The following is a 17,186-nucleotide window of genomic DNA, read 5'->3' on the forward strand; positions in this document are numbered from 1 at the left end:
CCTCTACATATGTATTCTTCCCACATCTCTTGAATCTGCCATGGTTCAAGAAAAAAATAAGACCCTTTGACTATGTACATGGATTCCCCATTCTTACTTCCTGAAAGTGCTTTCACCTTCCTGAAAAGTCCACCAATGTCACCCTTCCTCAGCAATCTCTCCATATCCTTGCACTGCATCTTCCACCATACTTCTTTCAGCCTATTAGTTTCCCATCTCAAGTGTATTATTCAATTATTTGTTTTTTCTTCTACCTTATTGTTCTTCCATTTCCTTCTCTCATCTATCGTTCTAAAAGTCTCATCAGTAATCCTTGGTTTTTCTCTTCCTTTCCAGTTTACTTTTCCTATGGTTTTGTTTGACGTTTGTCCCTTTTCTTATATGCTTCCATTTTTCTTCTTCTGTACCCATCCCCTGTCATCACTCATTTTCTCTACAGACTGTTGGTACTATTCCTTACCACTCCAGTTAATAGTCATCATTCCAGTACAACTGATCTCTCTGTTTTATCACCTTGAACCTTATGTTACTCTACATTAGTACTAAATAAGATCTGACTCTACATCCACTCTTATGAAACTGCAAATACTCACACTGTTCCTATATCTATGCCTATTCATACTATAGTCTTGCTGGTATCTCCCCGAATGCCTGGACATCTTCCATGTATACCAATGCCTATTATGGTGTTTGAATCAAGTGTCCATTATCATTAGCTCCTGTCTGCTGCAGAGCTCTTGCTTTCTCCCCACGGTCACTTGTTCTTCCTAAGCTGTAGTCCTGAACCTCAGTACCATCTCTTCCTTCATCTAGTGTCACATTCCATCACTATCATGCATTTCCCTCCTGGAACACATCCTCTTATATCAGCTGAGTCTAGTATACCCCATCGACTTCCTTATGAAAGCTTTATGGCTTTTACACTTGAACAATGACCAAATTCATTGGTTCAGCTTATGCTCCTATTCTATCATTCACTGTGGTGGTGCTGGAAATTATTTTAGCACAGGCAGTGCTAGGAAATACTAATACAGCACATATAAAGCGTTTGAATGAGCAGCAGATTTATTCTGAGTGCTGTGGACAACAGACCAAGGTCAACGCGGTAAGATATATGCCATGGGCGCAACGTGCACAAGAGGGATGAATGCTCGGCTGGGGTTGAGGCGTGACTGGTTCCGCGTGGGTCAAAATGCCTCCTCGTGGGTCGTGCCTTGGGTTTCTCTCACCCTCTCCCACTTTATATTTTATAATTTTCCTGGCCTTAACATCAACCTAACATCCCAAGTCCCCATTCTAACTGGTTCAGTCCTCTTTTGTGCTGCTGATGTTGATTTCACTTTGCAAGGATTTCTTGAGATGATGACCACAGGAGCATCCTCCTTTGTTGCCAAACAACACATGACCCAGTGGTATGAGTCCCCCATTTGCCATGACTCATACTTGGAATTCATTATTATTTTATGGGATATCCACGTGGCTTTCTAGTACCTTCTTAAAAAGTTTTAAATAATAATAATAAGTTTATTTGTCCAGAGACTGCATCATACAAAAAATTGTACACATAGTATAGGACACGTCAAGGCTTTAAATATGACTAGGCACGTCAAGACACGTTAAGGCATTAAAATGACATATTATATTAAATATAACAAGGCACGTCAAGACACATCAAGGCATTAGATATCAGATATGATAGTTAAATATAATTATAGGTAATTCACGTACTTTATTTGACATACAATTTATGCAAACATTGTGATACATATTGTATTAATACAATAATATATACAATAATACACAATGTAATACATATACCTATTCTAAGTTTCATGTTCCATGAAATTCCTAATAGAATAGAACAAATTCCTTTGAAGAAAAGCTCTCAATTTCCTTTTAAATAGATAAATGTTTGTGCTGGATTTCAGGTCCTCATTTAGCTTATTAAACATAAGGAGACCCATAGATTTAGGGCCTAGTGCGGTGGTTCTAGTTCTTACGTGAGTTCGGTGCAGATCATTTTTAGACCTGGTCCCATAGTGGTGAATACCATAATTTGTGTCATACATTGAAAGGTTTACAAATGTGTACACTAGTAATACATAAATATAAATATATGGCAAAGGTAAAATGTTTAATTTATGGAATAATGGACGACAAGGAGCATTATGCTCTGCTTTGACAATTAGGCGTACGGCTCGCTTTTGAATTTTAAATATTGTCTGTGCAAGCGGAGTAGAACCCCAGAAAAGGATACTATATACTATACAGGAGTAGATATTTGCATAATACAGGGTTCGTCCGGAAAATAAGTGTACTGAGCTCAGGAAAAAAAATTTATTACACTTTTACATATCTTAAGCTAATATTCCTCAAAATAGGACCCTTGTGAGTCGATACACTTGTTCCAGCGGCGTTCCCATTCCTGGAACGCTCCCGCCAAGGCATCATCGGGAACCTCTCGAAGACTCGTCGTCGACCTCTTCTCTGCCCTCCACGAACATCTTGTGCCACCGAAAGATCATGTTTCTGGACATGACTACCCATAAGCCTGGTTAATCATACTGACAGTTTCGGTAGACGATTTCCCAAGCTTTACCGCAAAGTTGATGGAATAACGCTGCTCCAAAAACTTCGGCATCACGTTCCATGACGTGGGTCGAGCGTGGATGTTCGCGTTAACAGAGCTCCTCACTACACCACAGCTCAGAGCCGACTGCCTTTTTCAGCGTCGCTTGCCAACATACCCCCCTCCAATCGCAGCCCGTCAGAGCGGTGCTGGGCGCGCCTGGAGCGGCGCGCCCAGCCCAGGAGTCAGTACACTTATTTTCCGGACGAACCCTGTATATTAACATAAGGACATCCATTGTTACGGTAAACCTGATGCTTCTAATAAGGAAGCAAATGGTATTCAGTTTTTTGCCCAGGTGACATATATGCTCCCATCAGGACAACCGCCCGTCTAGAACTATTCCTAGGAATTTTGCATGGGGCGTTTGGGGAATTAGTTTTCCACTTGATTCAATTGCAAAAGTGGCCATGTTTTTGTTTTTATTAGCAAAGTAAAGTAGTTGGGACTTTTCCACATTTAAATTCAGCCGATTCCTGCTACACCATGAGTTCAGATGTTGAACGGTTTGTTTAGCATTGTTTGTTAAACTTTGGACTGTAGAGGCAGTGAGTATGATACTGGTATCATCCGCAGACAAGAGTGGATCATCCCTTTCGTTGGTTCTTATATTCTCAGGTAAGTCATTAATGTAGAGGAGAAACAGGATAGGACCCAGAACTGAACCCTGTGGGACACCTTGGCATACAACTTTATCAGGAGAGATGAATTTTTTTCCATCATTGAGCAAAACCACGAGCTGCTGACGGCCCTGAAGATATGAGACTAACCAGTCATGTGCATTGCCCCTAATGTCATATTTATGCATTTTTTGTAATAGTAAATTGTGATTTACTGAGCCAAATGCGTCAGAAAAATCAAAGAACATTCCTACAGATTCTAACTTGCAATCAAGAGCTGTTAATCTATTGCCTGATAAGTAGCAGATTTTGTGGACCTATTCTGCTGAAAACCATACTGAAATTTTGACAGAATCTTCTCAGATTCAACATATGGGATGAGGCGATTGAGAAACACTTTCTCAAATATTTTGCTAAACTGATTTAGGAGAGATATTGGGCGATAAGAATTCATTTCGTGGGGGCTACTTTTCTTTTTATAGAGCAGGATAACTTTTGCAACTTTCAAAGGAGGTGGGAATATTCCTTGCAGCAGGGATTCATTTATAATATGTAATAGAGGTGTCCTGATCAGATGAAATGAGCGTTTAAGAACTGGGCTGGGAATCTCATCCAAATGTGACACCATCACTTGAATGGCTGCCCCACTGGGGTAAAGCAACTTTGCAACTGCCTCACTGAGGAAAAGCAGACTGCCTTCAGTCTTTTGCTCTTACCCGTTGGCCTCTCTGATGCATGGTTACTCCTACAAGGAGCAATCATCATTACTCCTACCACGATAGTTTTAGGGGTCATCAGAATGCGCAAGCCTTGGCCCCATCTCAGGGTTGTAGTCAATGGGGAGGGCCAAACTATGGGGCAAATTTTTATATCATGTAATAAAGGACATAATATCTCTTCACTTTATTACAAAGTAAACATAAATTTTGATACTTACACATGAAATTTTTGGGCCTATATTTTTACATGTGAATATGCACCAAATTTATGGACAAACAAATGCATTGTTATTATTGTATTTTGTGAATTGACTTGCCTTAACCCCACCTCACTTCTATCAACAGCATAACTATAGCACTTAGGCTGAGAAAATTATTTTCCTTTATTGAGATAAAGTATTGTCTCTTAGCTCTCTTCCTTTCATTAGATTTTTCCTTTCAATGAAGGTCCTTAGGTTTAATTACGTGAAGTTTGTTCCTCATTATAATCTCACCAATGTTGCTAATTTCATCCATATATTCAGAACGCCATGCTCTGTTGAATGCTTCTTTTTCTAGATTCAAGAAAGAAATTCATGATGCATTCAAATGCATTTTTTATTGCATGGTTGAAATAAATTCACACCCAAAGAGTTACCAATAGCGCTCATGGCTCAAAACATATTTATTTGGGTAAAGGGATTAGGTCATTGCATCTGGTTACCTATTGAAATACTAGTTAAATTGGATTAATTGTCTTAGCTAATTGAATTATTGTGCTGTTTACAGTTAAACTTTGGTTTTTAATAATGGTCAACCACTGTAACTGATTGCTTTCATTATTTCGGTGCCATCATGGAAAACTTACCTGCAAAGGACAAAACCAAACATTATGAGAAATATATAAAAAACTAAATTTTACAAATGAGTAGATATGTAGTGGGTGAGGAGGGAGCAATGATTTTCACTCTCGTGGGATGCACTGTTTACAATTACTTCTCACAAAATGGAAAAACAGTGAAGTATTAGTTGAAAACACTTTCTGTAGTAGAAAAATTAATTATTCTTAAACGATGAAACAAATGTTATGTGGTCTTTGGATAGAGAAATGCTAAGTTAAATATAATGATGGTAGTTAGTAAACTAGAGAAGGTGGAACGATGCACCTATCTTGGAAATGAAAAGGGTGCAAAGGTTCTCTTGGAATAACAAATTTGAAGGCTACGTGCTACCAGGTTTCATGATGTGTGATGCTTTCTGGTGACCACAGTTTATAAATGCAATATTTTAGCCTAAAAAGGACCTCCAATGAGAAAGAAAATCTAAACTGGCAGGTTATGCCACCATTCCATACAAAGCAGGAACCATAGAGAAAATTGATGGGATACTATAATAATTTCTCTGAGGTAGAAGGCAATGTACTATAGTGAACACCAAATCTTACCAGGTCATGGATGACAAAAGTTGACTTAAAGAAGTTTTACGCCACCGATTGGCATTTTGGCTCAAGTTTAGGAATTTCAGGGATGGAGATGGTGCGGGGGCTAACGTACTGACTTCCCACCCAGGGGGCACGGGTCCAAATCCCAGCGGTGTTGAATATTTTTCAGAGGTATCTCGATCCATACTTGAGGTGCTTTGTGGAGGGCACTTTGAGTGAGTACGCCGTCCGTCGGACAGGGCGTTAAACTGCGGACCCCTTGGCGCCTTTCGTAAAGAGTAGGCTAATGCCGATGCCGGGTTTCTCTCCAGCCTTCATCCTTTCCTGTCCATCCCCTATGGCGCAAATGACCTCGGCAGTCGGTCGCCTCCCCTCAAAACTACTACGACTTAGGAATGTCTATGATGAAATGTAATCAGCAAAAATTTTAAACAATAGTCTATGCACAAATTTTACTCCAGGATATATTAAATAATAAGGGCAATGAAGATCATACCCATAGAATAATGCTAAAAGGAATGACTTAAGAGCAATTCCAGTACAAGCCTACCATGTGGCATTTTAGAGGCAGCCCCCAGAATCCCACTGGTCCATTCCATGGGCGCAGGAAATCCAGCAGGCAGTGCTCAGGGGCCGAAGGAGGATTTTCTCTGAACTGGGTGAAATTGCAATAGGGTGGAGGAAATTGCAAGGGAACTGCTCATTGACTTATTAATGAGGTGTTGGTGCCAAGAGTTAGTTGGCTGTCTTTGCCTAAGATGTCTGGTGAAGGGATTTTTCCTTGAAGGAAGTATGGTAGCAAATGAACATTAGAGCATCATATGAAAGCATGTGGCCAGAATAATTTTTTTCTAACTTATTGTTGTGATTTAGGGAATAATAATAAGAATACTTTATTTATTTAGAAAAATGATACAACCATATGCTCCTAATAGGGTGCCTCATGTTTTCTACCCTTGCCCCAACTATCATGTCTCTACTCCCTCCCCCACCCACCCTCTCACCTCCCTGCTCCTGCCGGAGTGTAATATATGTATAGATAATAACAATATTATTATTATTATTATTATTATTACCTTTTATTTGCCCAGAGATCACAATACAAAAATACCAGGTGGGTGAAGTATGTACATGATATAAGGCACGTCAATGAGGAGCAAAGACACAGGCTCAGTTAAGATACATAAAAGAATAGATGCTCATAGTTACATAAGTGTTTGGTACAAACCCATGAACATCGGCTGTAACATGCACATACAATATCAAATTCAGAAAAATCATTGATCACAAACATGAATCAGACCATTACCATTGCTAGAAACTAAAAGTATGAACTTACTGGTCGGGAATATTGTTGAGATATTCATCAACCGAGTAAAACATATTGCGTTGTAGATATCTTTTTAGTTTATGCCTGAATACGGCAGTTCCCTGTGTATCCTTGATACTTTTGGGTAGTTTGTTAAATAATCTGATGCCCATTTCATTGGGTCCTAATTTCAATGCTTTCAATAATAATGATAACAATGATAATACTTTATTCATTTTGAAAAATGGTAAAACCATATTAAATGTCATATATAATGTCTAATGGTGATTCCTTGGAAGGCGGCAAAGTAGATATTCATGAATAAATAAATAATTTTTGAGAATAAAACACAAAAGTCGCGATGCTTTTTGAACAGACCTCGTATGTCCAAACAAAAGCTACCCTGGACAGAGGAATACCAATATTAATAATAAACACACACACATACACGCAGTAACCAACCCGAAGGTCGGTTTGGTTGGTGATGGTAGAGTTCACCCAGTACTAAGCCCTATACGGCGTGTGAAAATTCACACATCAGGGTAGGGGAGTCAATTCCTTTCCCTGTGCCGGTTATGGTTTCCCAGGAAGATCTGGTACCCGAAAAATCACATAGCTTGGGTGGAGCTGCAGGTGCCCAGAGTGCCTTACCCAGGAATCGAACCTCTGGTCAGTAGTCCAACACTCTACCCCCTGAACTACCGCGACCCACAATAATAAACAAAGGACAACAAAATTATTTTACAAGAAATGTTAATTTTTATCGACTCTATGAATCTTGTATTTACCATTTATGCATCTCAATTGATAAGATGAAATCTAATAAATACATAGGGTGTAAGGAAACAATTTTGTAATTCCACAACTGTAATTTATTTTCAAGGCCCATGCTTTGCCACTGTGACATCATCAGGGCCTGTTGATGTGGCACAGCCACTTTGGTCATGAAAATATATTGCTGTTGTGGAATCACCAAGTAATACCTGGAAGTTATTTATTGATTCCACCAAGTTATACCTGGAATCATTTCCTTCAAGGCAGAACATATCCACGCAAAAAAATGGTGGTGGTGTGGACATGTCCACATTGTTTATGATTCACTAACTTCGAGCTGTCTCTTGAGGTTTTGTGTGCAAATAAGTTGCAGGCCTAGCTATGTTATCAGCTGTAGCTAGTCATTACGTAGATCTTGACTGGCTACTGCAGATAATCAGAGCAATTAACTTATTATTATGATTAATGAGTTGGTTGCAATCATGTCAATCAGTCATAAAATTTTCTGGGTCTTAGTTTGTACGAATTATTCAAATAGTTAACTGTTTTCACACCTCAGCTTTTAAAAGCTTTTTCTATGCTTATTTATTTACTTATTTAATGGGAATAACCCTTTGACACAAAGAAGGACAAAAAAACATATATGGGTTCCACAACTAAAAAACGTATTCAGAAACAGGTACAAATTACAAAAGGTTAGATACTTGTTATCTAGAATTACAACATAATTTAACATTAAAGAAGAATATTGCTTGCAATACATGAGAGATATTTTTAGATGGTGTACAGGTATGAAAAACTAAACGAGTTAGGTTAATTAATGCAGACAAATATCAATATTAAATAATATTCCTAATTAAAAAATTGCAACAGAATTTTAGAAATATGGTATCTGTTACAGGCCAGATGTTAAATGCAATCGAAGTTTTAACTGGTATACAGTATATTTAGTACATCCCAATATTCTTCATATGAGTAAACAGTCAGACCCAAAAATAAGTAGAAAAATCAAAGAAAAAAATTGTTTGTAATAATAATAATGATAATAATAATAAGATGGAAGAAGGAAGTTTCTAGATCAAATTAGGTGCTAATATTCTTCAAAATAGCACCCATGAGCATTTACATACTGATGTCAGTGCCTCTGCCAGTTGCTGAGGATGTTCTGTGGTAATTTTAGGATCATTAATGGATGCCTTGTAAATTATGAAAGACTTGGAGTATTAATTAAGACAATGAGCAATGATAGGAGAGGAATGTGGAACAGACCACAATTTTGTGGCATAAAAAGGGGATCTGGAGCAAAAACAGAAGGCAAGGAAGATGAAGGTTAGAGGGTAGAAGAAATTGAGAGTAAAAATCAAAAAGCTCCAAGGCCAAAGCACAAAAAGATATCATGAACCCATGCTAAAGGACCCATGTAAAACCATTGATGCAGAATGGGAAAAAGATAATGAAAACATAGTATGCGTGATGCTTAGGAGTTTGACTGGCATGATTGTTGAACTTGCTGAAATTGTGTGCAGAAAAGGTAAGTTTGCTAAAATGAAAGGTGATGCCTAATGGAATGAAGAAGTGAAGGAGTTTTCATTTACCTCTACATGCCATTTTAGATACTTGCTTTATTTGCTCAATCGGTACTCACTTTTGTAAGCTACTGTTCTCAATACTGTTGGATTCCTTCCGCCTTTAGGGGTTATCCTGCATGTTGATGGGTCCCTTCTTTGAAAGTGTGTTAGATTTTCCAAGCATTCTACAGGGTAGCACATGTCTTCTTCTTTAGGTAGGATTCTCCCTGTAGACCTGTGCAGCAGGCATGCTGAACAGGTCACAATGGCTTAGATTAATATCCTGTTTATACTTGACTTAAAAATAAATTTTTATTCCAGAAGTGGTTTTCATGTACATAACAAGCCACATGAAAATAGCACACACACATTACATTAAGAGTTGGGTTGATACATATATAAAGGTATTTTTAGTTCAAATAGCATGTGCTGCTATAAAAAACACTGGCTTAGTGTACATTTATACTGCGAGAAGTTAAGAGGTTTCTCTTGGTTATCTTGGTAGGCAATTAACAAGTTTTGCACCTACATTGATTTGGCTCTTGCTTAGAAGGCTAGCGTTATAAGTGACACACCTTAGGTCCTCCAAGGCTCTGGTATGGCATTTATCACCATTTATTTCAATGACAAACAATACCCTGGGCTGACAAAAAAATTGTGAGAAAATGTTCAGTCATGGTAAAATGAGGATTTCTAAAGTTTTGAAGTGAACCCAACAGCTATTTTCCGGTTATATTACTCTGAATTCTAGAATCCATCTTTGCCGCTTAAATAGCCTCATTGATTGGTGATAATGACCCTGAACCATTATTCCATAATAGACATAGTGCAGTGGTGATGACTTAGGCAAGTATTTCCTTTTGGTGGGTGTGAATTTTTAAAAGAGTTGATTTACTACCGTTGAAGAATGCCAGATTATGGTTTCCTCATTTACTCATGGAGTCAATATTTCCTTGAACTCTATCACTCTTAAAAAGATTTGAGGAATTAAGGTGTTTTTTGTCATCTGCACTTTTGAGAAGAGTATCAACACTGAAGTAAGAAAGAAGGTTGTAATGTATAAAAGAAAAAGGGGACCCAGAATACATTAACCCTTTAGGGACACCTTTAGTAACTCCGATGTGGCTTGATAAAAAGTTTTGACAAAAGAGTTATGTTCACGGTTTGAGGTCTACCCATTAGAAATGATTGTATCCACTGTTTGGCAATTCCTGAGATATCATAGGTTCTAAGTATATTTATTAAAATCCAATGTTCCACAGAATCAGAGAAAAACTTTTCTAAAATCATCAAAAATTCATTGTACATGTATCAATGTTTGTCAAGTCCATGGATAACATCATGTATAAGCTTGGTTATTGCAAGCTACTAACTTCCTTGCTAATATGTATTATCAAGGAAGAGGAGCAGCCTGGAAGCAAGATGTCAAGGAAAATGATAACCGATTACATTTCTGAATATTCCACTTCCATCTGCTCTTCACCCCCCCAGCCACAACCCCTAGTCATTCTCCCCCTCATGCAAACTGCAAAGAAAAGACAATAACACTTCCAGCAAATACAAATTTCCAATTCCAAAAGACATTAACAATTCCAAAGATCAGACTCACCATCTTCCGAGTAACCCAGTTGGTAAGTGGTACAGAAGTAGTCATTGTAATTCTCCTCCAGCTTCCCAGCCTCATGTCTCAACTCTCCAATTCCTGTAACATTAGTTAAATGGCCTCTCTGGGGGAGCTGTGTTGTAAGGAACAATTGTGTATAGAAAACTATATTGTCTCATGGGTCACATAGAACATTAGAAATAACTAAAACGAAGCACTTGGTTGGCATTGCACCTAGTATTTGAGCCAAAGTCTCTTCAGGTGCGTAGTTACATACTCTACCCATTAAGCTAAGATGCCAAGAAAACCACAAGACCATAAAAAATGAGTAGGCTGCTGGTTATTGAACCTCGGCCACATTCTATTCCTTATCATATCGATGAGGACGCAGTGTATTTGCCTCCATTGGTGAGCATTAGGTAATAGAACTGTAGTGGAGAAGCGAGTAATTCATATGAACAGGCAAATCACTCTAGTATGGCCAGTAACTACTCACAATTGCTGACCTCAACCATCTTCCCTTGGATTACATGTGTTCTTTTACCTTAATGCTTTTCACTTTAATATGAATACATCTTTACCATTCCTTCCTCTCCTAAATGCAATGTTTCAAAATTGAGAAATAAAGTTCAAAGATTTTGGACATTATATTTAGCATCTAGATACACTTTTGAGAGACTAGTAGTATTATTATTAGCACATGGAAAATTTCCAGAAATAGTTTTTATCATTTTCTATATCTTTGTAGTCCTAAAGCATCTTAATCAAATGTAGTTATTATGATCTAGCCTTCAGTCGGCAGGTGGATCATCATTAAGAGAGAAAAAATGGGGTAGTCGAAAATCTGAAAATGTATGACTGTAAAAGGTGAATTTTTACCACTTTTGAATTAAGATAAACAGAATATTACTGTTACTAATATCTACAAAAGCAAATGTCTGAATCTGGGTAATAATACAAGGGAGAAAAAACATTAAGCATTTGAGTTTTCTTGGGGATGGAAAATTAATAAATTCATTTCAATGAAACTCCAAATATATATTCAAACTGAGGTTTACTATGCATGCTAGTTTCGGCTGAGGGACTCTTTGACATCAAGAGTCATCTAAATCCCACTGATAGCCCCTTTGTTAAAACATAGATATTATATTGTAGGTAATAGATAGCTTACTTTTGAATTGATTATCCATATATGTGAGCATTAATAACAAATTGGCTGAAATGGTGATTTGGGGAACCTATTACCTTTGCAGATGGTATGGTAGCCTGATTACTGTTTAATGTTTTGTTATAAAAGCAAGCAAAGAGTATTTACTTAGTACTCTACATATTTTTCCTGTAGTATCAGTACATAAAGCCTCCCTGGCTGGCGCAGTGGGAGCCTTTCTTGGATTACAAGCCTAATAAAGTAACAGACAACTTTCTTTTGGATTTTTCAGTGGACAGCACTACTTACATCCATTTTCTCTCCATCACACAACTTCATTCTCGTACATTCATGGCATGAGCACATGAGCATACTGTATGGACTAGTGACATTTACCCTCTCGCACCAGTTTCTTGTATTCCTGGGTGTTGGTAGATTACATGGGGGACACTTTTGGGGTTTGGGAGGGCCTTGTCCTTCACATGTTTTTTCCTGTTCTTTGCTTGAATACTTAATATGATGAGATCCTAACTGGTAATAGCACTGACGATTCATCTTGAGAGTAAAGAGAAAGTCATAACATTTTCAACAAACACATATTAAGCCTAAAAATGTATTTATTAAATTTCTGTATCACAAAATTACTTAACCATTTGACGAGCATAAAAATATACTAATGAAACTTAAAATAAAATATAAAGACACAGTTTCAAAATCATAGGTGTGATAATAGTAATTTTTATGTGTATAAGGTGTTGTGACAGAAGTAACTGCAAATGATAATAGGCACATTGACAGTTAGGAACTGCAGTTAATAATAATAATAATAATACTGTATTCATGTTGAAAAATGGTACACCCATGTTGAATGCCATCAATACAAATATTATTTAACATGAAAACATAAGTTCTTAAATGTGATGAAGATTGTCACAAAAGAATTCATCCAATTAGTAAAGTGGGGAAGCAAGTAACAAGGTATATATCCCATTCTTGAAACTCTGTATACCATCTGATTTCAACGGAGTAAGCAGATAGTTGTCATGCAGTCGTATTTTCATATTATTAAATGTGTTGTAAGTTGATAACAATCTGCAATACTTAGTATTTAGTTTTGATTTACCTCTTGTGGAGTAGTTATTGATGTTAGATCTCAATTGGTAAGTTTATAGATTAACTTTCACATGAATCAGTGCCTCAAAGATATAAACACTAAATACAGTCGTGATTCCATGCCTAATAAAAAAAGGTTTGCAGGAATCATATGGTGGTATATTAGCAAGAGAGCGAATAGCTCTCTTTTGTAGTAGCTAAATTTGTTTAACATGTAGGGAATAACCCCATTACTCAAAACCATGATTCAAATGACATTGAAAGAAGGCATGGTGAAGTGTTAAACGATACTCATTGGAAATGAGAAAGTTGAGCTTTCTTAACATATAAACAGCTTTACTCAGTTTATTACAGGTCTATTACAAATTGTGTTCAACAGCTTTTAAGAAAAAATTGCTTACAGCATCTGGGGTGAAAGGAAGATTTTCTTTTCCATTGCCATGAGGAACTTCTTCATTGATTACTCTCCATGCTGCCTTTTGTTTATTTTTTGCATCCAATATAAAATCCTTATTACTTTTTGCTCACCTAACTGAATTATAATAATCTCTTTCGTATTTCAAGTAAGCCTCTTTGTCATGCAGGCTTCCACTGGTTTTGAAGGAGTGGTGATAGCCGAGTAAATCATTTCTGAGAGCTAATAATTCCCAGAGATTATGTTTAATTTCAGTGGGCATAGAGTTTAGTATTTTTCTAGGAATGCGTTGTTCAAAAAGGTGTAGGGTATAAATTATATGAAAGCAAAAAATTTTCAAGATCCTCACAATCACTAGTTTTTAGTGTTATGTCAATGTTGAGATCTCCACAAATTATGATATTGGCTTTCAGAGTCAAGAATAGGGATAGTATTAGTTCCAGTTGATTGCAGAAATGTTCAAGTACACCATTAGGGGAGCGATACACTGAAGCAATGATCAGATTAAGGTCCTTCAACATGATCGCAGATATTACGAAGAGCAATTCCAGACAGAATTTGTCCAACTCAATTACTTTGAAGGGTATACCTTTCAAGACATAAATACAGGTACCACCGTTTTTGCCAAAGATCAACATGAGAATGATGCCGAGCTAAAATCACTAATGTTATACACATCAACTTCATTTTTTGTAATCCAATGCTCATTGAGACGTAGCACATTGATTGTGGCCACCATGCTTGACAGATGCCTCTATCTCCGTTATCTTCTTTTGTAGGCATCTCACATTTTGGGAAAATAAATTAATGCCACTACCGAGTCAGAAGGACTTGGGTTTTGATATTCCCTTTTGGAGGCGGGTAACACGTTTCTCTAATGAACACTTTTCCGTAGTGTTGTCGTTGCGGCCCCTTGTTGCTGCTGAGGTGGATACCGGCGAATCATAAGTTTTCCACTCGGAGTTCCAATTTATTACTGCAGCTGAACCTTCTGGAATATTCTCTTAATCATCTGCATTCAAACTTTGGTACTGGAGACGACAGAGTCCCAAGTTTTGTAATTAAATTCTCCTATCCTTTCATTCCAGAACCCCTAATTTATTTTATTATTAAAAATCCCTCCCGAGGTATTTTCACAAAACCTCTCAAGACTTCGAAAGTTATTCCTATTTATGAAAATAAAGAAAGCAAGAACTACCAATAACTACCAACCAATTGCTAAAAAGCCAGTGTTCACTAAAATATTGGAGAGAAAATATTTCTAAATACTTACATACTACTCCAGTAAAAACAATTTATTATTAAGTCATCAACATGGGTTTATGAAAAACAGGTCCACCATTTCAGCCACATTTGAGGCCATCAACTTCATTCTGACCTCTCTTGACAATGAGAAGGAGGAAACTGATATTTGCTTAGATTTAAACAAAGCCTTTGACTCAATAGATCGTAGCATTCTTAGTAAAAAAAATTGCATGGCTATGGAATAAGAGGGGTATCGAGGCAGTGGATCCAGTCATATTTAAAAGATTGTGAGGATACACTGACTATAACAGTGAATGGTTTTGAATACATCAGCAAAGATAAATCCAAATCCATAGGGATGCCTCAGGCCTCTATTCTTGGTCCAGTACTTTTCTCAATTCACATTAATAATCTGTCTTCAGTTTTAACAAGAATGAGTTGGATGAAACCAATTTTATAAGCTGCTGCTTTCAATATATTAGTTTTTCCGATGAGCTACTAATGCTTTACTATGGCCTTATCTACTCCAATATTACGTATGGTATCATTTTCTGGGGCTCATCTCCTTTCTCACAAATCATGTTTAAACTGCAAAAGAAGGCTATTCACATCATTGCATCTAAATCCCCAAATTCATCAGCCTATCCCATCTTTCAAGATCTTGGACTCCTACCTTTCCCATCCATATAGATCATATTCACAGCAACACACGTGAAACCAAATCTGTGAGAATCAGATGCGAATTTTCACTGCCACATTCACTATACCAGAACTCAATCCTCTTCCATTTTTTTGTTATATTTATCACAGTAAATTGGTGTTACTGCTGTATGTGAATAATATTTTTTAAAAATAGACCTGCATATCAAATACAATCAAACCAAATCTACAAGCCTAGGACTTAAGTCAATAGGACTTAACAAATAATAAATTACCACAGGAATACAAATAAATAAGAAATATAGCACAGTCGGAAAGGCAAATAAAAAAAATGTATTACTGAGAATAATTATTACAGTGCATCTGAATTTATTAATGACAAAATATGAGGAATGTGTAAAATTAAACCTATGAAAAGACCAATGTATATCTGCATAAAATAAAAATGCATATATGTATATTTTTAAATCTTCTCTCTCTATGAATGCTCTAAATTTCTATTTTTTCATGATGTGTCCTATATTGTTATTGTACGGCAATCCTTGGGCAAATGAAATTATTATTATTAGTGCAATGAAGATTTAGGATGGTAAAACACCTTTGATAAAAATTCATCCACCACAGTTAGCCAAGAGATGAAATGTAATCGATGGAAAAATACAATTTTTCCTTTAAGAGAGCCTACTGAAATTATTCCTTCTCTTTGATATTGCTCTCAATGATGCACCTGTAGCTCCTACACATTGAACGTGTAATCCCTATTTCACATGTTTCTTTGATAATATCAAAATATCCATATTTTACACATCATCACAGAAAGGAAAATAAGCAAGCAAGGAAGAGTTACTGAAATATATTTTATGATAATACCATAAGCATGAAATTATATATTTAATGCTTAAATATTTAACATTTTTGATATTGCTCGCAAAAACATCTACCACTTTCGTTTTCATTGTAAAAGTATGAACCTACCTGAATTGGGATATTGCACAGTGCCATTTTTATGTCTGATTATCTTCTGGTCATTTATTCCCTATCTGCCTTCCCACACAAAAGCTATAAGATCTGAGAACTCTATGGTTCTTACAGAATGCCCGTAGGAACAAATGGAATGACAACCTACAGGACCTGCACTACTTGACGATTTTGAATTTACCCAATATACTCCAGAAGTTTGTCACTAGGAAAAGATATTACTATGGTAACATAACAACGTGCAAAAATAATTTCTCAAAACAATTGAACCATGTTTTATTCTTTGTTCATTTATACAAGTATTTCTAATTCACTGATAGGAATACCACAGACTATTGTATTGCAGAAGTATTAATCCTTGTATACCATGGTAAATACGAGGTCTGTCCAGATAGTATCCCAAAATTTGGATTTCCACGGGTTACGTACGTTTGATTTTCGATTTTTTTTGTGGCGTTATGTTGGTACTTCTGTCTCTCACTTATGCCGAAAAGTTCAGCCATTTTGAATGTCAGTTAATTGTTGACGGCTGTTTTGCTTGGACGTGTTTTGGCTTGTCTTCGATTTTGCCTGTTCCAAAAAATTGGACCAAAGATTCTGTATAAAATTTTGTATGAACAACGAAATTAAGTGCGCGGACGCATTCCGAATGTTGACTGTGGCATATAGAGGGGGTAGCTAGGAACGAAGCAACGTTTATCATCGGTACAAAATGTTCTCAGAGGGCCGAGAAGATGTGAATGACGAAGAGCATGCCAGACGCCTTAGCACGTCATAACATGACATCAGTTTTGATACGGCATGTCACCATGACTATTGAAACAGGTCGCCGTAAAGTCATATATTTGTTGGAATAGCAGGGTGTTACCTTTTCTATGCATCATGAAGGAGTGCTGCCAAGCTATGCCATCTACCATTGCATACTTTGGTATTAGACATGAAACTTATTAGAAATAAAAATGCATCAATGTATTTGTTTTTCTTCA

The 17,186-nt window shown here is 36.8% G+C and overlaps 1 protein-coding gene across 2 annotated transcripts; it reads right to left on the bottom strand.

Annotated features, from left to right (window-relative positions):
* Positions 1 to 4,634: 4,634 nt before the first annotated feature.
* Positions 4,635 to 16,391, bottom strand: LOC139696599 (uncharacterized). 2 transcript variants are annotated; one of them, XM_071595404.1, is made up of 5 exons: positions 16,198 to 16,391; positions 12,099 to 12,344; positions 10,649 to 10,775; positions 9,117 to 9,290; positions 4,635 to 4,815 (listed from the first exon to the last, which is right to left on the bottom strand). In XM_071595404.1, exons 1-5 carry the CDS (start codon positions 16,222 to 16,224, stop codon positions 4,787 to 4,789), a joined length of 603 nt encoding a protein of 200 aa, XP_071451505.1. In that variant the 5' UTR covers positions 16,225 to 16,391; the 3' UTR covers positions 4,635 to 4,786. The 2 variants fall into 2 exon arrangements, with proteins under 2 accessions (XP_071451505.1, XP_071451506.1); XM_071595405.1 differs by lacking the exons at positions 4,635 to 4,815; positions 9,117 to 9,290 and adding an exon at positions 9,504 to 10,564.
* Positions 16,392 to 17,186: the final 795 nt, after the last annotated feature.

This window comes from Hetaerina americana, unplaced genomic scaffold (assembly GCF_022747635.1).
Source record: "Hetaerina americana unplaced genomic scaffold, ioHetAmer1.1.p SCAF_7, whole genome shotgun sequence".
NCBI lineage: Eukaryota > Metazoa > Arthropoda > Insecta > Odonata > Calopterygidae > Hetaerina > Hetaerina americana.

Bases quoted from the DNA above. Each gene is read 5' to 3' on its own strand.
- LOC139696599 (XM_071595404.1), bottom strand. From the start codon at position 16,224: ATGGCACTGTGCAATATCCCAATTCAG. The intron at 10,776-12,098 runs GTAAGTAGTGCT...CTTACAACACAG, and splicing joins GTGATGGAGAGAAAATGGAT to CTCCCCCAGAGAGGCCATTT. The intron at 9,291-10,648 runs GTGAGTCTGATC...TGACCTGTTCAG, and splicing joins ACTGGGTTACTCGGAAGATG to CATGCCTGCTGCACAGGTCT.